Source organism: Zea mays, chromosome 7, assembly GCF_902167145.1.
Source record: "Zea mays cultivar B73 chromosome 7, Zm-B73-REFERENCE-NAM-5.0, whole genome shotgun sequence".
In the NCBI taxonomy this organism is placed as follows: Eukaryota; Viridiplantae; Streptophyta; class Magnoliopsida; order Poales; family Poaceae; genus Zea; species Zea mays.
In genome coordinates, this window is record NC_050102.1 from 123,466,589 (window position 1) to 123,487,246 (window position 20,658).

The 20,658-nt window shown below is 48.3% G+C and overlaps 3 protein-coding genes across 3 annotated transcripts; 2 read left to right on the forward strand and 1 right to left on the reverse strand.

Annotated features, from left to right (window-relative positions):
* Positions 1–286: 286 nt before the first annotated feature.
* Positions 287–1,340, reverse strand: LOC100277901 (uncharacterized). The gene has a single exon (NM_001151348.2). It carries the CDS (start codon positions 1,179–1,181, stop codon positions 459–461), a length of 723 nt encoding a protein of 240 aa, NP_001144820.2. The 5' UTR covers positions 1,182–1,340; the 3' UTR covers positions 287–458.
* Positions 1,341–2,698: 1,358 nt separating this feature from the next.
* On the forward strand, positions 2,699–3,618 carry LOC100382354 (uncharacterized). Its single transcript, NM_001175100.1, has one exon. The coding sequence runs from the start codon at positions 2,760–2,762 to the stop codon at positions 3,291–3,293; it is 534 nt and encodes a 177-aa protein (NP_001168571.1). The 5' UTR covers positions 2,699–2,759; the 3' UTR covers positions 3,294–3,618.
* Positions 3,619–5,729: 2,111 nt separating this feature from the next.
* Positions 5,730–7,797, forward strand: LOC542202 (senescence-associated protein DH). Its single transcript, NM_001111815.2, has 2 exons — positions 5,730–6,366; positions 7,193–7,797. The coding sequence occupies exons 1-2, from the start codon at positions 5,860–5,862 to the stop codon at positions 7,505–7,507; spliced, it is 822 nt and encodes a 273-aa protein (NP_001105285.1). The 5' UTR covers positions 5,730–5,859; the 3' UTR covers positions 7,508–7,797.
* The last annotated feature ends 12,861 nt before the right edge of the window (positions 7,798–20,658 follow it).

A 20,658-nucleotide genomic window follows, 5' to 3' on the forward strand; every position in this document is an offset into this window, starting at 1 on the left:
GGGTCTGCTCCGGTGTGCGAATTTTAGCATAGATGTATTTTCGTAGCTCTGAATCTTATGCCTATAGTACAGAGACAACATATTGCGCTTGCGAAGAAGGATAGGTCACATGACTAAGAACCAAATGATGTCGTTATCTCTCTGATGCCACTCTCTCTGAAGAAAAAAAGATCCAGCTAACATCATGTGATTGACTACATGGAAGAAGATGTATATAGTAGATGACGTACTTATACGATCTCCAACAACTTATCCATTCATATCTCTTATTTTAAACCACATTCCATAAAAAGTGTAGTCTATAATGAAAAACAGTATCTTGAACAGCTATATAGGAAATGCTTTGAGGAGAGAGAGAGAGTACAGTTCTTTGTCCACAGTTGGTAACGTGTACTTATTTATGTATATGGATGGATACACAGAAAGAGAAGAGAACATCAGAGCTCAGAGAACATTGTTCAGTCATGTTTATTTGCCACATGCCCAGAACCAGAGCCGTAGCCGTAGCCGTGTCCCTCGCCGTAGCCTGAGCCTGAACCTTCTCCGTATCCTCTTCCTGAACCCTCACCGTATCCAGATCCTTGGCCATGACCGGAGCCGTAACCTTCACCGTAGCCGGATCCTGATCCTTGGCCAGAGCCGGAACCGGAGCCTTCGCCGTAGCCGGATCCTGATCCTTGGCCAGAGCCGGAACCGGAGCCTTCGCCGTAGCCAGATCCTCGACCGGATCCACTTCCCTGACCGTATCCCGAGCCAGACCCAGAACCCTGTCCCTGGCCCGACCCATGCCCTTCGCCATATCCAGACCCTTGCCCTTGCCCGTACCCTGAACCCGAACCCGCTCCGGACCCAGCTCCTGAACCCGCACCAGAGCCAGAGCCAGAGCCGGCGCCGGCGCCAGATCCAGCATACGATCCTGCACCAGAGCCCGCACTGGACCCGGAACCTGAGGCCGAGCCGGAGCCGGAGCCGGAGCCAGACGCCGAGCCAGAGCCAGAGCCACCGGCACCACCACCACCGCCTATGCCAATGCTAATCCCAGCACCGATCCCGATGCCTGCCCCGCTGCCACCGCCGAGGTCGATGCCCAGGTCCTTCCGAGAAACGCGGCCCTCGGACGTGAGAACGAGGGCGGCAAGCACGGCGACAAGGAAAGCGGTCATGGTCGGGGCTCGAGGCATCCTCCTGAGTCCTGACCTTCCTTTCCTCTAGGAGAGGCCGGAACAACAATGCACCTATGCAGACTGTGTGCTGCTTTCTATGGGTTCAGTGGTGTATGTTCACAGGAGCATGCGCTCTGTATCTTCTTCTTCCAGCTCCGGGACTCTCCTGCTGGTGCTCCAGAGCGCAGCAAGCGCAGTGGCGTTTATAGGACCCAAAAGCAGGGGTTGGGGGTTCACGTATAGAAATACTCATAGTTTTTTTTTCTTTTTTGGCTCACGAAAGGCGAAACTTGTGGTCGTGGTGTGGCCATTGGACGGCTGAATTCAGAGTGGTGCAGTTGATATCTTCATCTTGTTAGAGTATAGTAAGTGGAGTAAGGACGGCGCAAAAGGAGATATGGGGCTGCTGAACACTGTAGGAATGAAGAGGACGCACTGTGCTGTGATGGAACAGATACCGCTCGAAGATTCTGGATGCATGTATGATCGAAGTGGAAGCTTACCTGTAAGCCTTATCGGCATACTGCTTGTCCTCTTCTTCCTACTTCGTGCTATAGCCTATGTATCAACACCTCAGCGTGATGTTGCCCACTTGGAGATCCAGCTAGCGCTAGACGACCCCTACGCTTAATTGATCTTGCACTACTAGCCCCCGGCCGGCACTGGTCTCAGCGTGTGAATGAACTGCAGTCGGAGGCTGAAATAGAACCTGCAGACGATGAAGCACTTGATCCGGCACTTGAACTACTTCCAGAGGACCACGCCCTGAAGCTAGCTTTCCGATCCCAAGTCCATTCCTCCATCATGTCTTGTTTTGTTGATCTGTGTATTATATTGCCTGCGAACAGTTTGCTATGTCCTGTGCGATACAGACTTGCTTGGGCAAACCCACGGTTGTTCGATCGTATTCGTATCATCAGGAGCTCGACCAGGACGATGCGCGCGTGTTCGCTCTGGAGCCTCCGTGCGTGTGCGTCGGACGTGTGGCTGCGAGCTGTGCCTTTACTTTGATGAGCACAGTGTGAGTTTTAGCTAGAACAGTGGCGGCCTGCCGCGCGTGCTCGCGAACATGCCATGCCTCCAGTGCAGTGGGCGGCTGGTTTTGTCGCTGCCGGCCCTTTTTGCATGCGACGTAAAGTGGTTGTTAGGCCTTATTCTCGTATTCACCTTAATCTAAGTATTGGAGTGGATTGAAGTGTAAATTAACTTAAATTACACCACATTCAACCCCTTCTCCCAAACAAAGCCCTAAACTGGGAGCAAATTACGGGGGAAATTTTGCCAATCAGCTGCATGCGCCTCCAGCTCGATCTGTCCGCCTGCCGCCCTCGCTGAATCCAAAGTCAATCCCAGCGACTTCGAACGACATCGCCACTGAACTGACTGCTCACTGAAACCATCTTGCCTAACTTCAGGCGGACTCGATCGGGATCAGGACCCAAGCATCACATCGATCACGCAACAAACGCCGGCCACACACCTTCCCGCAGACGACGTAGTACGTGCAGCTTTCAGCGCACTCCCCCCCGTCATCACAACCACTCCGCGCACTCGCGTCGCGCGCCTTTTCGGCACAGCGGCAGCACTGCTCCATCCATGATCGCTCCCCAACACCACGGTCGCCCACGCCCACATGATCGCGCGCGCTTTGCGGTACGTCTCGCGGCCAAAGCTGTCGTCCCCCGTCGGTTCCTCTTGGCGCCGCGCATCATGCGCGCCGGCTCCTATATAATATATAAGCGATCGAGCAGCACGCCAGCGGCTTTCTGCACCGCACCGGTGAGCCCAAGTGTCCGAGACTTCGAGCGCGCGTGGTCGTCTGCGGATCGAGTTCGAGGTGGTGGGATCGATGGCAGGAGGCGGCGGCAGGGGCGCTGCGGCTGCGGCTGCGAGCGCTCTAGCGCTGGCGGCTCTGGTGTGCTCGCTGTCCTGCGGCCTCGCGCAGGGCCGCGTGGCGAGGAAGAGCCTCGGCATCGGCCTGGGCGGCGGCGGTGGCGGCGGAGGCGACGGGCTGGGCCTCGGGCTTGGACTGGGCCTCGGCGTCGGCGCAGGTACCGGAGGAGTGTCGGTGTCTGGGTCTGGCTCTGGGTCTGGGTCGGCGCCTGTGGTGGGATCTACCTCAGGGTCTAGGTCTGGGTCTATATCCGTTGGAGGGGCCAGCTCGTCCGCCGGATCGAGTGCCGGATCGTCCGCGGGCTCCACTGGGTCGGCGGCCGGCTCTTCTGCGGGCTCTGGCGGCGGGCAAGGGTACGGGCAGGGCGGTGGGAGCGGGTCGGGATCTGTGTATGGGGAGGGTAGTGGGTCGGGCAATGGGTTGGTGGGTATAGGGACTGGCCAGGGGTATGGTCATGGTTCTAACTTCGGTGGAAATCCTTGAAGTCATAAAATGTTTGTATTGTATGGCGCGGTGTGGTGTATTTTGTTCTATAACAGTGGAATATACTATCTTTTCTTTTGGTTCTTTTCTTTTATGTAGGTGTTCTATATTTTCTCTATTCCAAATTATAAGTTATTTCGAATTTTTTAGATTCAATATAGAGCGCAAAATTATAAAGGTTTATGGCATTAAATAAGTATGGTATATAAATATAATTAACTAAAAATCTAATGTTAATTATTTAGTTAAATTAATGCTTTTACTCTTCGTAACTTTAATCGGATGGAGAGGTACATATACATATGACTGACGTGTGTAAACGAAAGGATTTGTGTTTGGTATTTCAAGATTTTATTAGGTAGTAATTCACTGTCTTGTCTCAAGTTATTGTGAGTAGGAAATACATGCTTGCAGTTAAAGCATCTCCTGTTATGTTCATTTTTACTGGGACGACTCTACAAACTATGTATTTGACTACATTCAGAACACAGGAATAGGGAAGAAATTTACTCACATTTTATTTTTTTATCTAGTGTAATTTAACATGCGATGATAGGTCCCATGTTTTGCTAACCGGTAAAACGGGCCGGTGTGGGTGCCATGTTCTTATACACATGGTAAACAATTATTTATTCTATGAATGATGACGTCCAGCCAGATTTACAAAAAAATCTCGAATTATCCAATATCAAGTCTAGCTCTAAATTTCTACTGGGCACTATTTCTTTTTTACCATCTCAATTAGGCGCGTACCAAGTCTCCTACCTATCATGGTACTCTAATTGTCGCCGCTGCTTTTGTGTGCCTGCATTTAGCATGTTATTGTGGCTACTTAGCTCCAACGTTTGCTCAATAGAGGTATATACGTAGAAAAACAATGAAAGAATGAGGTCTGATGGTGCAAAAAAAAACGGTTTGCATGGAGCGAAATCGAATGGTTTCGAATGACGGAGGAGCACGAAACATTGAAACAACCGCCACCCCGGCCCGTCCCCGCTCAAAAAAAAAAAAAAAAAACTGTCAAGTTGGGCTTCGGCCATAGCGCAGAATCTTTCCATGGGCCAGATTTCACCGTGACTCTCTAAAGGATGCCGTGCAGTTTCTCGTTCGGGACGAAGGAAAGGATGAAGCACCTGTTTGGTTTGCTCTCTACCAGAGGGAGGAAAAGAAAGAACAGGTGGCCAACGTCACATCTTACAATCAGTAGAGCCCCGAATAGACAGATTCCGCGTTATGCAGGCAGGATCACTGTGTTTACACGTAGGAGCTGTTTGGTTCGTGGCTAAATGTGCCACACTTTACTTAAAAGTAGTCGTTCGAATTGAAGAATTAGGGTCAGTTTGGTTTCTAACGCGCGGCGCCGCGCCGCGCCTAAGCTGCGGCGGTCGAATTCGGCTGCCACAGCTGCAGCAGCAGAAGTGTGGCAGGAGGTGGCAGTTTAGGCGTAATATCAAACAGGCTCTTAACCTTAAACAGAAAAGTTAGACAAAGTATGGCAAGTTAGGCATCAAACTAAACAGGTCCGTAGTATGCCTGTGTGCACCCGTATCGCTCTGCCCCTCGTTCCGTACAGCCAGCGTTCTCGTCATCATCGTCGTCGTTGTTGTCCGCCCGGCCCGGGATCACGAGACTACGCGTAAGATGGATCCGCACTCCATCATACTCATCACAGGCGTAAGTCACGAACTGACGATGCAGGGTAGAGGAGAAAAACGTACGAGAGGATACCTTGTACTTTTACAGCGCGTGGATGGCAGATACCTATACCGTCACTTTCGTTCGTCTTCTCAGCTCCGGCGGTTCGTGTCGTGTGTGTTTGTGCCTGCAGGTCGTTATCAACTTGAAGACCGCCAACGTTCATTGACAGCGACTCCAACGCGTGAACTGATAAAAAAAAAATCTTGCATCCATTGCACTCAAACACCCGCCCTGCTACGGAGGTTATCATCCGAACACACGTTTAAGAGACGAAAACGAAACGAAGCCAAGTCTGCGTTCCCGGCCGGTCAATACGCTTGCGCGTGCACTCGTCCCCTCGGCCCTCCTGTGCAGGGCCGCCTCCATTTTCCATCCCAACCGTTCCAACTCCCCCACCCAAAAAGCCCACGAACTTTCGACGGTTCCTTCCTCCCTCCCTCCCGCTCCAACCAAGGCCTACATATACGCCCGCCCACCACGCCCCCGAAACCATCAACCCAACACGGCGTCCCCGTCCCGAGTCACCACCGACCCAAGCAAAACCGCACGCACCCTGCCAGCGGCCCCCCAACTCCCAACCCAACCCCTACTCCAGCTAGCTCGCGGCGGCGGCCAGCGGCCATGGCCTTCCGGCTGAGCAACAACCTGATCGGGGTCCTAAACTTCGTCACCTTCCTGCTCTCCGTCCCGATCCTGGGCGCGGGCATCTGGCTGGGCCACCGCGCCGACGGCACCGAGTGCGAGCGCTACCTCTCGGCGCCCGTCATCGCGCTGGGGGCCTTCCTCCTCGCCGTCTCCCTGGCGGGCCTCGTCGGCGCCTGCTGCCGCGTCACCTGGCTGCTCTGGGCCTACCTCCTCGCCATGTTCGTCCTCATCCTCGTCCTCTTCTGCTTCACCGTCTTCGCCTTCGTCGTCACCAACAGGGGCGCCGGCGAGGCCGTCTCCGGCCGCGGATACAAGGAGTACCGCCTCGGGGACTACTCCAACTGGCTGCAGAAGCGCGTCGAGAACACCAGGAACTGGGACCGGATCAGGAGCTGCCTCCAGGACTCCAAGGTCTGCAAGAGCCTGCAGGACAAGAACGAGACCGTCGCCCAGTTCATGAGTTCCAGCCTCTCCCCCATCGAGGTAATTATTAACTATCTATCGTTCACGTCAAAACCGTATGTATTGATCCGTATGTCTGCCATCCATAGATACATACACAGATTAAAGATCTTTTTCACGTGTCGTTTTTGTTACTTTTGTAGTGGTTGAGAATTGTGATGTGACATTGGAAGCCAATCCGCCAGTGCCAAACGCAAAAAACTTATCTAGGGCGACAGTGATGGTTACTTGCACGATTGTGCATACACATATAGGGTTTATTTGGAATACATAATAGACTCGATTAATTAAAATTTTATTTTTTCTAATAAATTTTACTTATCGATTAGTCTCTATTTTATTTGCTAGACCATAGTTAGCTAATACTTAGGCTTTTTATTTGGCTTCCAAGACTTGACCTAAATAAATCCAAGCGTCGTCGTTGATACTGTCAAAGGATTACTCCTGTGGTAGTTTATATATAGGATAGTGGTTTGATGGTTTCTTGAGTCCAAATCAACTATTAGTACCGGCTCTCAAGTCTGAACTGCTCCCAATGCTCTGACCGTTGCATTATTGGGGCATGAATTTTCGTTCCTAGCACACATGCCTACATTTCAACGCTCTGGTGCGCTTTCACCGGGCTTTTTTATGGTTGCAAAACTCAAACATCTCACGATGCTGCTCCATTTGGAATAATCATCAGCAAATTAAATTAAATTGAATTACCTGCTTATTATCTACGCACTAATAAGCAACATGATGTGAATGTGACCGTGGCTAATATGTATTAGGGTTAGCGAAGCGCCCATATGCTCTATATGTGCCCGTGTTTCAAAGACTCATCTGTCATGTCTTCTCCCTGCAGTCTGGCTGCTGCAAGCCCCCCACCAGCTGCGGCTACACCTACGTCGGCGGCACGGACTGGACGCCGGTGACCACCAACTCGACGGACCCGGACTGCAAGACCTGGAGCAACGACGCCTCGGCGCTCTGCTACAACTGCCAGTCGTGCAAGGCCGGCGTGGTGGCCACGTTCCAGCGGAACTGGAAGCGCGTCGCCGTCGTCTGCATCGTCTTCCTCGTCTTCATCATCATCGTCTACTCCGTCGGCTGCTGCGCCTTCAGGAACAACCGCAGAGACAACGCCTACCGCGGCGGGTGGAAGGGCGGGTACGCTTGATCCACCATCGCGTCGTTTAGGAGCGGAGCCATGCACGCGCGCTCGGTGCTCTGCTCTGCTCCCTGCCCGCCGCTGTCGTCGTACGTACATGTTTAGTAGGCTCGTTGTAGCTCTGTACAGGTGATGGAGATCGTTGTTGCGGATTCTTATCGTCTTCCTGGTTACATACTTACATTATTGTTATGATCTGATCAGCGGTAGGTTTTGTATACGCTGCTCATTGATTCGTCTGCCTGCTATTTTCGTATATCGATGCACTTGTTTTACCAGTTGCTTTCGTTCACGCTTTTCCACGAGTGACCTGCACCTTTCATTATTCAGTTCTTTTACTTTATTTTCGAAAGTTCGCCTGATATGAAACAACGACGAAGATATTTATCATCGACACTAACTAGATAATACAGCACGACATTATCAGATCAGCTAATTTCTACAGTCAAGAGCATCTTCAACAATGTCTCAAACTGGTGTCTTAAATTAAAACTAGTTAGTTGCTCGTGCGTTACGACGGCTCACAACAATACCCACGTAAACTATTCACCAAAAAGGTCTCAAGATTTTTTATTAATTGTCTACGCTCTTCATATAATATTTTTTATTTGACTAACTGATGTTCTGTTTACTCCATCCAATATGTCTTGGTACAATTCCGGACTAGCACGATTATATTTTTTATTTTACAAAAAATCGTATATACATATGTACAATTTATATAAAATATTAAAAATATCTGAGCATTATGTTCTACTGATTAGACGACTTCAATCGGTGTCTTTCATCCTTCTTTTATTAGGGTGTGGGTTCGAACCCCACCTCCCGCACCACTTTTTTATGTTGATTTAACCAAATGGTCCGACTGGCTAACGGACCGGCCCGGTACGGTCAGCAGGCTGGTGCCTAGGCAGGAGTTGCGGCCCACGTGCGTCAGGCCTAGCAGGCCTGTGCAGGGTTGCCCTTCTTTCATTAGGGCGTGGGTTCAAACCCCACCTCCTGTACCACTTTTTAAACATTGTATGCTGATTTAGTCAAATGGTCCGACGGGCTAACGAGCTGGCTTGACACGGTCAGCAGGCCGGTGCCTAGGCAGGAGTTGCAGCCCGCATGCGTCGGGCCTAGTAGGCCCGTGCAGGGTTGCCCTTCTTTCATCAGGGTATGGATTCGAAACCCACATCCTGCACCACTTTTTAAACATTTTATGCTGATTTAACCAAATGGTCCGACGGACTAACGGGCCGATCCGGCCCGGTCAGCAGGCCGGTGCCTAGGCAGGAGCTACGGCCCGCGCGCGTCGGGCCTAGCAGGCCCGTGCAGGGTTGCCCTTCTGTCATCAGGGCATGGGTTCGAACCCCACCTACTGCACCACTTTTTAAACATTTTATGCTGATTTAACCAAATGGTCCGACGGGCTAACGGGCCGGCCTGGCACGGCCAACAGCCCGGTGCCTAGGCACGAGCTGCGGCCCGTGTGCGTCGGGCCTAGCGGGCCCGTGCTGGGTTGCACGGAGGTGACGGACGTGCAGCGGGTTAATTTGAAATAGATATGAGGGGTTATTTGTAAAAAGATGATGTGGAATGACCGTTGAAACTGGTGCTTTAATATAGTAGAGATATAGGACTCTACGCATAAAAAACTACTCCAACAATACCTTATTTATAAGGGCTAGTTTGGCAACCTTATTTTTCAATGAAATTTTATTTTCCTAGGGAAATTAGTTTATTTTTATTTTTAAGTGCCTCAAATATACTGCACTGTAATGTGTTGCCTTATAATCTAGATTTTAGGTTTTACTGTTAGGGCAAAATATTTTGTTGATGACTAAAACTGATAAATTATACATATTCTTAAATTATAGGTCATTTTTATAGGTCACACTTTTGGAGATGCTCTAACTGTATTGTCGACTCTTCCAAACACGCGCAGCTTCAGCCCGCATTGACGCCGCTCACACCAATTTCAGTGTCCGTCGGCTGCCGTAGTGAGAACGATCGTGGTGCCGGTGGGCAATGGGTGGCACCCAAAAAAAAACTGTCCTACATGTCAATTTCTCCTTTCTCCATACGGGTGTAATCGGATCGAATATATATAGTTATCATCAAAACCATATTTGTTTTCGTATTTTTATTCGGATTCGGATTTGAATACAAATAACTTCAGATATGAATACAAATACAGATGTTTTTGATGCAAATACATATAGTCGTGTGTCGAATACAAAACTAGTCGGATATGAATACCGTCGATGACAGACTTTTTTATCGGATACCGTGTAAGACACCATTCCACACATATCACGGTTGTTGTAATCATTTAGTTACTCCTTTAGTCTAATTTTTTAGATTACATGTGAACATGTGTTATGCCTCCGTAAAATTTCATGAATTTGTAGGGCTATTTGTGTATTATTAATTTCTTTCTAGAGAAAATCAATAAAATACAATTAAGTTCATAAAATATTATAGTGTGGACAAAAAATTGTAAATAAGTTACCAACACTAATAAACATTCTATAAGAAGATAATCTTAAGTCCCTATATGAAAATGATAAAGTGAAGTATTGATTAGTTAAAACTTGGATACTTAGAGTGATTTCTCGTGTAACCCACGCAACAAGTGAAAGTGAAATAGAAGAAATGTTAATGTATTGTAGATTTTATGGTCCAAACATTTTTGAGGATTATATATAGACATATGATGTGCCTCTGTAAAATTTCATTAATTTCTGAGGCTACTTGTGTATTATTAATTTCTTTCTACAGAAAATCATCAAAATACAATTAAATTTATAAAATATTCTAGTATAGACACAAAATTACAAATAAGTTACCAAGACTAATAAACATTCTATAATAAGATAACCTTAAGTCCCCACATAAAAATGATAAAGTGAAGTATTATGTTGAAACTTGGATACTTCGAGTGATTTAACGTGTAACATGTCGTAGTCCTAGAACTCCTCGAAATCTTCCATGTTGCCAGCATCACCTCCTGAGCACTGAGTACAGTGGGGACAATCTAGGGTGGGGTGGTTTGTAAAGCAAGGGTGAGTACACATCAACGTACTCAGCAAATGTCCCGTTTGGCTAAGGTGGACAAGCCGTATGTGGGGTTGAGGGTTAGCAATTGCTTTTAGTTGGTCAAGTATTTGTTATTATTAGTAGAGCCAAGTTTTAGTAATAAACCCAGTTATTACCCTCAAGTACTCCCTCAAAGAGGAGATACCAGAGATCAAACTTATATCATCATTATTAACCATCATCATAAAAATATACAGAGTTCTTCTAATCAAAGAGGATACCAAGGATTCTCTTAACCGTGAGCTCAGCTGATATACCAGTTTTTAACACTCTGCAGAGGTTGTACACCTTACCCACAAGTTGTGATCCCTTTCCAGCCTGGGTTGTACAGACCCGATCTTTACTACCGAGGTGAATGGCCAGGGATACACTACGCAACCTTTACAAAGACTCCCCTGGTGCATAGCTGCTCATTAGGTTTTGCCAGTCGTACAAACGCAGTACACCTCTCCAAGGTGGGTGACTAACAAAACCAAATCGAAAGAACCTCTGCACCCCCTTGGTAGAGCGAGCACTACGCCCCGACCCCCATTGACGACCCTCAAGCAAAGCCAACTACACCCCAGGTTCATCCAATTAATCAGCTAAGGGTGTCCCATTCCACCCTCATGGTTGCACTGTTATCCCGGGTGGTCACTCCATGAACAGGTCCTTACGGAGAGGTACTCAGGAAAAAGGCCTGAGCCCCCTAGAGTGTCGCAAGATCATCAACATAATCGAGATAACAGTATCGTATCATAAATGTTCACATCATGTTCTTTGATTAAGTTAAGGCAATAGCAAAATGCTAACCATGATAACCCAAAGATGTAAACAAGGATGAGGTAATTAGAAAGCTAGTCAGTCCTTAGGTTTAAGTAATGTAATGCGGGACAGTGAACCATAAAGTATATAGGACATAATAGGTCAGAGGACACTTGCCTTCACCAGGTTGTTGCTCAGGGAGGTCTCCAAGAACACACTCAGGAACCTCGGACTGCTCGTTGTCTAAATAAAGCGAGCATGCATTCAATACATTTGGAAAGTACAAATGAACAACACACCAAAACATGTTCAAACATAGGAATACATCTTAAAAAGTCACAATACTAAATAAGGAAAAATGAGATTAAAGTATAATATGAACTACAACATAAACCAACTTACTTTGGAAATAGATTATTATTTCTTTAAGTGTTGCCCACCAATACATAACATAGTTTAATTTATTTTATTGTGACCTAAAAGTTAGACTAGGGATGAATTCATGTAATACTCATTATTAATTTTATCAGATTAAACATGTTTAAATCTCTAGGGTTCTCCTTTTATTTATTTTTATTAAATAAATAAATCTACACCTACACTATTTCATAATTAACCATAAAAATTAGAATATGCAGACAGCAACTGAAACTAATTTATTTAAACAGAGAATAATCCCATGAACATTTTGTAATTTAAATCACTAAATTTGGAGTTCATATGCAAAAGATATGAAATAAACAAGTTTAGAAATTCAAAATATGAAATTAGGTCTAGTTCTATGAATATTTAAAAGTCCAGGGTTCAATCTACAAGAATACAGGGGTCTACGCACGAAAACCAGGGATGGCGAGTTAATTCTAAACAAACCGAGGGTTTCTTCAATAAAATTACCGCGCGAAGGGGTATCGGGCGATTCAAACCGTTAGATTAGAAACCGACGGCCGAGATTAGATCTGCGGCCGAGGGCGAGCGCGCGGGCGGGCGAGCGCTGACAGGCGGGCCAGGGGGTGTCAGCGACCGAGGGGGAGAGCGCACTGACCGAGCGGGCCCAACGCTAGGGGACACGGGCGCTGATAGGTGGGCCAGGGGCACAGGGCGCATGTGCGCGAAGCGGTATCCGCGATCTGGGCCGTGCGATCAAGATCGGACGGGGGAAATCAGACCGGGGAAGGATGAACGACTGCGAGCGGCGCTGCTCCTCTCCGCGGCGGTGAAGTCGCCGGAATTGGGACAGGTGCGTGCTAGGGTGGCTCCGGGGTCGCCGGGATTGGGCAGAGAGGGAGAGAATGCTACGACGAACTCAGTGACGAGGAAAAGGCCACGAATCTGAGGACAAAGAGGGGAGAACGGCGGGGAGAAGGTCTCAGGCAGACCGGAGGAACTCCGGTGAGGGATTCCGGCCGCGGGGAGGGGGTTTGAGGCGCGCTAAGGCCTGGGATAGCTTCAGCTGAGGCAGGGGTAACACAGGGATCAACACCGGGGCACTGGACCGGGCTAAATTGGCCTGTCACCGCGTGGGCGCGGTGGACCGCCACGGTCGAACACCGGCGAAGCCAAAATTGGCCGAGCACAGAGCAAAATTGGGGAAATTAAGCATGGGCAAAGGTGTCTCACCTCGGGGCGGAGCTCGGGGTGGCTTGGTGCGGTCTCTGGCGAGCTAGATGGCCTGGGAAGCGCGCGTGGGTCTCCGGTGGCGTCTGGCGACGTGGGCGTAGCGCGAGAGAGGGCGGAGCTGTGCGAAATGAGGTGAGGGAGTGAGTGCAGGCGCTGGCGGGGCTCAAAAAGGGAGCTGGGGCGCGTGGGCGGGCGTCGTGGCCAAGAATTTCGGCGACGTGCGTGAGTGCACACGCGCTGGTCCACGGTGGGCGTGGGGAGGGCGGAACTGATAGGGAAGGCCCACGGCGCAGAGAGAGAAAGGGAGAGAGGGCACGTGGGACAACGGCTCAGCGCCTGGCAGAACGGGCCCGCGAGGCAGAGAGGGAAGAGAGGCGTGGAGGGGAAAACGACTAGCACCGACAGGTTGGCCCCACCGGGCAGAGAGATCAAGAGAGAGAGAGAGCGTGCGGGAGAGGAAGCTGCCGTTGACAGGTGGATCCCACCTGTCAAGCGGCGCGGGCGTGCGAGCGCGCGGCCTGGCTGGGCCAAGTTGGGCCGGCTCGGCTGCATTTCCTTTTTCTTTTTCTCTGGATTTTCTAATTCCTTTTCTATTTCTTTTCTCTAGGTTTTAAATTCCAACTTCAAATTAGGTTTCAAATTCAAATTAGTTCAAACATGTGCAACACTTCAAAGAATATTTAAGCTCAACATGATGCAACATGTCATGACTCATAATATTTTGGCAAAAATAAATAATTAAAACCCCCTAACTTAAGCTTAATTCTACTTAAAAGGGAAAAAGGGAGAGAGGATTTAGAGAGAGATAAAACCTAGGGTGAGAGAGAGAAGAGTAACACCTGAATTTGGATGATAATTAGAAAGAAATTTTATACCTCCAAATTCATGGTGTTACAGACCTATCCCCCTTAAAAGAATCTCGCCCTCGAGATTCAGGGCTAGCTAGCGAAGAGTTCAGGGTACTTGGCTTTCAAATCATCTTCTCGTTCCCAGGTTGCTTCTTCTTCTGAGTGGTGGCCCCATCTGACTTTGCACATCCTTATGGTACTTCTCCGGGTTACCCGATCTGCTGTCTCCAGAATCTGAGTTGGCTTCTCAATATAGGTCAAATCCTCTTGAACTTCAAGATCCTCTGTTGGCAACTGCTCTTCTGGCACCCTCAATCATTTCTTCAACTCAGACACATGGAACACATCGTGTACAACGGACAGATTTTCTGGTAAACTGAGTTGATATGCCACTTCTCCACGCCTTACTTGAATCTGGTATGGTCCGATGTATCGAGGTGCTAGCTTGCCTTTGACTCCAAACCTTTTGGTTCCTCTGATGGGTGACACCTTCAAATAGACATAGTCTCCTACTTCAAAACTCAGTTCTCTTCTTCGGGTATCAGCATAGCTTCGCTGTCTGCACTGTGCTGCTTCCAAATTTTCTCGGACCATTCTAATATTCTCTTCGGCTTCAAGCAAAATATCTAGATCGAACATCTGTCTTTCACCAGGTTGGTCCCAATGCAGTGGAGTTCTGCAATTCCTCCCATAAAGCGCTTCGAATGGTGACATCTTCAAACTGGCCTGATAGCTGTTGTTGTAAGAGAATTCTGCATATGGTAAACTCTTGTCCCAACCTATCTTGTCTTGCAATGCGCAAGCCCTCAACATATCTTCAAGAATCTGATTGGTCATCTCTGTTTGACCATCTGTCTGCGGGTGATAAGCTGAGCTGAAATTCAAGTGTGTGCCCAAAGCTTTATGCAACTGCTGCAAAAAATGAGAGGTAAACTGAGTGCCTCTATCGGATACTATCTTCTTCGGAATGCCATGCAAGCACACAATCCGAGACATGTATAGTTCGGCCAACACCGCACTGTTATAGGTGGTCTTGACTGGTATGAAATGGGCTGCCTTTGTCAAACGGTCCACTACTACCCATATAGAGTCATAACCAGTACGAGTGCGAGGCAAACTAACTATAAAGTCCATTCTGATCTCATCCCATTTCCACTGAGGAATCTGCAACGGTTGCAACAATCCTGCAGGTCTTTGATGTTCTGCTTTAATCCTCTAACAACTGTCACATACTGCCACATACTCTGCTATCTCTCTTTTCATACCGTACCACCAGAATCTTTTCTTCAGGTCTTGGTACATCTTCTCACTACCAGGGTGTATAGAGTAGACTGTCTCATGAGCTTCTTTGAGAATCAGTTCCCAGATCGATTTGATGTCGGGAACACACAGTCTATCCTTGAACCGTACCACTCCTTCTGCATCTTCACGAAAATCCTTGCCTTTTCCATCTATGATCAACTGCTGGATCTCGTTGATCTTCTCATCATCCTTCTGGCCTTTCCTGATGTCTTGCTCTAGAGTGGGTTCCAACTCAATTGTCACTCCTTGGGTGTTGTTCAGAAATCCAAGACTCAACCTATTGAACTCCTTCGCTAGCTCATACAGCATCGGGTGAGCGGCCAACATATTGACTTGACTCTTTCTGCTCAAAGCATCTACAACCACATTTGCTTTGCCTGGGTGATAATGAATCTCTAGCTCATAATCTTTGATCAATTCTAGCCATCTTCGCTGCCTCATGTTTAACTCTGACTGAGTGAATATGTACTTGAGACTCTTATGATCCGTGTAGATATCACACTTCTGCCCATGCAGATAATGCCTCCAGGTCTTCAATGCATGAACCACGACTGCTAATTCCAGATCATGAGTAGGGTAATTCTTCTCATGAATCTTCAACTATTGGGACGAGTATGCCACTACTTTCCCTTCCTGCATCAACACACATCCCAGTCCAGTGTACAAAGCATCACAATATACTGAGAATGGCTTGTAAACATCTGGCAGAATCAGTACTGGTGCCGTTGTCAACTTCTCCTTCAATGTCTCAAAGGACTTCTGGCAAGCTGGGGTCCACTTGAACTCAACCTTCTTTGCCAACAAGGCTGTCATTGGCCTGGCAATCTTGGAGAAACCTTCAATGAAACGCCGATAATAACCAGCCATTTCGATGAAACTCTTGATTCCTCGGACATCTTTTGGTGCTTTCCAGTCCAAGATAGTTGTTACCTTCTTCGGATCTATAGCCAATCCCTCTCGGTTTATAATGTGACCCAAGAACAGGACTTCACTGATCCAGAACTCGCACTTGCTGAGCTTGGCATACAACTAACACTCTCATAATCTCTGAAGTACTTTCCTCAAATGCTCCTCATGCTCTTGCTCATTCTGGGAATATATAAGGATATCATCAATGAACACTACTACGAACTTGTCGAGGTAGTCCATGAACACACTGTTCATCAAGTACATGAAATAAGCTGGCGCATTCGTTAAACCGAAGGACATGACCGTGAACTCATATAGTCCATACTTGGTGATAAATGCTGTCTTCGGTATATCCGAGGGTCAGATTCTGAGCTGATGGTAGCCTGACCTCAGATCTATCTTCGAAAACACACTGGCTCCTCTCAACTGATCGAATAAATCTTCAATTCTAGGCAGGGGGTACTTGTTCTTGATTGTAACCTCATTCAAGGACCTGTAGTCAATGCACATCCTCTTTGTTCCGTCCTTCTCCACAAATAGCACTAGGGCTACCCAAGGCGAGGTACTTGGTCTGATGTAACCTTTCTCTAAAAACTCATCAATCTGCTTCTTGAGTTCCACCAATTCTGGCCTGGACATTCGATAGGCTCTCTTGGAAATAGGGGCGGTGCCCGGTATAAGCTCTATGGCGAATTCCACCTTCCTTTCCGGTGGCATACCTGGTAACTCCTCAGGAAACACATCTGGGAAATCTGATACTACATTGATAGCCCCTAATGGTTTAATCTCCTCAACATGGGCGGTGACTTAGTGACAACTCCCTTTCCTTGATCCAGACAAGACCAACTCCACTAACACCTCTTCTCCTGATAGGGACACTAACTTCACCGTTCTCTTGTCACAACTAAGACTGGCTTGATACTTGGTTAGCCAATTCATCCCTAGGATGACATCTATAGTTGTATCCTAGTTACCCATAACTATTAGATCAGCGGGGAACTCTACCCCCTTATTTGGACTCTTGCACTAGGGCACAATCTATCTGTTTGGGTTCTTCCACCAACTGAACTAACCCTCATAGGTGGATACATGGGTGCTACTGGTATATTATGTGATTCTACCCATGATGCAGTCACAAAAGAATGTGTTGCTCCAGTATCAAATAACACATTTGCAGAATGGTACTCGACTGAAAACGTACCTAGTGCCACTCCTGGAGTCTCCTGGACTGTGTCGGCCTCCAAGTGGTTCACCTTTCCATACTGGGCACGAGGTTGCCCAAGGTTGTTGCCTCCTTGCTGCATTACATCGTGCCTGACTGGGGCATTGGGAGCTGGCTGCTGCTGAGCTGCTTTCTTTGGGCAATGATTTGCCTAATGGCCTTGTTCCTCACAGTGGAAACATGCACGACTTCCTCCTTGCGCTGGCGCTGCTTGGTTGCTCTGGTTGGTTGCTGGGGCAGCAAGACGGGCTGCCTAGTTGCTCTGACGCTGATATTGATTTCCTCCTTGCTGGTTACTCTGACAGTACTGCTGCTTCTGCTGAGGAAACTGCCTCTAGTACTGCTGCTGCTAGTTCTGACGCTGATGTTGGTGCTGGTGCTGGTGACCTTGCTTGAATGGCTGAGGTGGGTTGCCTGAGTAGCGAGGACGACTGCTACTCCTGACCTGAGATCCACCAATCTTACGTTTCCTGTCCTCCATCTCCTGATGCTTCCTTTCAGTCATGATTGCTCTGTTGATCAGATGCTGGAAGGTAGGGAATGTGTGGTTCATCAGCTGATAGTGGAGGGGATCAACCAATCCTCTCAAGAAGCGGTACTGCCTCTTGGCATCCGTGTTGACATCTTCTGGGGCATAACGCGACAGCTATAGAAACTTATCCCTGTACTCACTGACGGATAGGGGACCTTGCTTCAAGGTGAGAAACTCCTCCTTCCTTACTATCATCAGTCCCTTGGGAACATGGTAGCGACGGAAGTTGTCCCTGAATTCTTCCTAAGTGATGGCTTCAGGGTTGGCATGGGTGGCAAGGTAAGACTCCCACCAAGACTGTGCTGCTCCCCTCAGTTGTCGGGGACCATACAACCCTTCTCATGATCGTTGCACTGGGCAGTGTGCAACTCATGCTCCATGGTACGCAACCAATCTTCGGCATCCATGGGGTCAGCAGAATGGGCAAAGACTGGGGGATGGCCCCTCATGAATTTTGCCCGCTTGTCTCTAGGCACTTGTGGCATCTGAACTTGCACCTGAGGCTGAGGTGGTGGTGGCTGCTGCTGCACCTGCTGCATCGCTGCTAGAGTCTATCCAATTGCTTGGACAACTTGAGTCTGCATCAAGAACATTTGCTCAATGGTCATCAGGGGTGGCAGTGGCAAATGTTGCTGTGGGGCTGCCTCTTCTTGGGGTGCCTGCTGTTCTGGCTGAGCACGCCTCGCACCTCTGCGCCTGTTCTTAGACATCTGCAGAAATCACACACATATCAAATCTGCCTCTACAGTCTTTCAGCATAAGAAAAGATGTATAGAAAATCTTCATAGCACTGAACAAATGGCCACCTTCACTGACAACTTCTCAGATAAAGAGGAAAGTGGAAATAAATGGATTACCCAACTAAATGACTGACTTTATTAATAACTACACCAAGTTGCAGGGGATACCCACACCTTGGTGATAATCATTACAAAGATCCAACTTCAGTACATGTCCATCATAACAAGCATCCAACATAAGATAAGCAAACTAACTCTAACTAAAACTGACTAGACCAAGACACTGAACTAAGCATTATTACACTCTGACTCTGTCGATCTAGGGATACAAATCTATTCGGGTCCTGCAGTTTGGGGTACCATAGTCGAAGCGACCACGGGGCGGTGAATGGTAAGGGTGCTGAATCCCGATAGGGGCGGGAGAACCACCATCCAGATAGTGGCATGCTGCGCATTCAGCACACAATTCCGCAACCTCTGCCCGAACCTTGCCCAACTCGTCAAGGGCGTGGTCCAACACTGTCTTGAGCACGGCGGCCAGGTTGACCATGCTGTTCAGCCTGGGATTGCCCTCACCGACTAGCGAGACAATAACACCTCTAGCACTACCGGTCGAACGACGAGGGTAGTACTTCAGGTCAAGGTCATCAGCTACCACGCTGAACAACGAGCAATACTAAGAAAGTGCCCGTCGTGCTGCATCTTGCATGGATACCTCGACAGTATCCCTCTCAGTAATAGAATAGTGCTCTGAGAAGGCCTCTGCACCCCAGAGATCATCGTCCGGTCGATGCACCAAGCATATAGCCTCCCACTAGTCCGGGTATAACCCGCGACGATGCTGGTAGACTACACAACAGTACTCGATGGACCAAGTGTGTCGGTCGAAGGCCCGACGCAGTAGGGTATCGAGAGCGTCGTGGAAGTGACACCCGTGAGCAGCATCACGAGTGATGGGTCTAGCGATCCATCCCTCGGCCCTAGCTCCTTCGAGAGCTCTGTGCCGTGGCTCGAACTGCCACCAGCGGCATCATCGTCTCCATCTCCGTCAGGGTCTCCTCCAGCAGCCGGTATGCCCTATGGTGGTGCAGGGGCATCTCTGGTTGAGGTGCAGGGGAAGGCGGCCTCATAGACTCCACCTCCTACTTTGGCGAGGGGGAAGAGTCCTGCTGCTCTTGCTCCTGGCGTCGGCACTCCTGCTCCTCGTGCAGGCGACGATGCAGTCTCTCCAAGTGACTGGACTGACCTGGCACCGTGCGACACAGTGGACGCTCCGCCATGCGAGAAGGCAAAAAGGGGATCACAGACCTACGTGCAGTGCATCTAATATGAGCCATCTATAAAAGACATCGTACGCACAAGAGTGAGAGTAGAACTATAAGACCAGAAAGTAACCGGAAAGAAAAGTGAGACAAAATTTTGTGAGATAAGTAGATAACATAGAGTTGGTCAAGATGACCAACTTTTTAAAGGACTCTAAGGTCAAGGTAAGAGTAGGGGTCTATAGTCCTTAGGGCGACCATTCTAGTCTAGGTTAGTGGTCCTACAGTCAACATGGGCTTTGATACCACTTATGTCACACCCGGTTTTGGAAGGCAAACCGAATGCGAACCATGTACGTGCCAGGATCAGAAACTCACGTACACAACGATTACATAATTGGACATCATAACACAATGCTCGGGTTAAATAACGAAAAGGTACTTAGTTACATCAAGATGTCCAAGACATCCATAGAGTCTAATACATAACCATTGTTTTTAACATAAACATCAAAGTGCGGAGAAACGAAATGTAGAAGCCTACACAGGCAACTGACTGAGGGTTTGCCACTAAGAAAGAACTAGAACTCGTCGTAGTCCTGGAACTCCTCGAAATCTTCCATGTTGCCAGCATCACCTCTTGAGCACTGAGTACAGTGGGGACAACCTAGGGTGGGGTGGTTTGTAAAGCAAAGGTGAGTACACATCAACGTACTCAGCAAATGTCCCGTTTGGGTAAGGTGGACAAGCTGTATGTGGGGTTGAGGGTAAGCAGTTGCTTTTAGTTGGTCAAGTATTTGTTATTATTAGTAGATCCAAGTTTTAGTAATAAACCCAGTTATTACCCTCAAGTACTCCCTCAAAGAGGAGATACCAGAGATCATACTTATATCATCATTA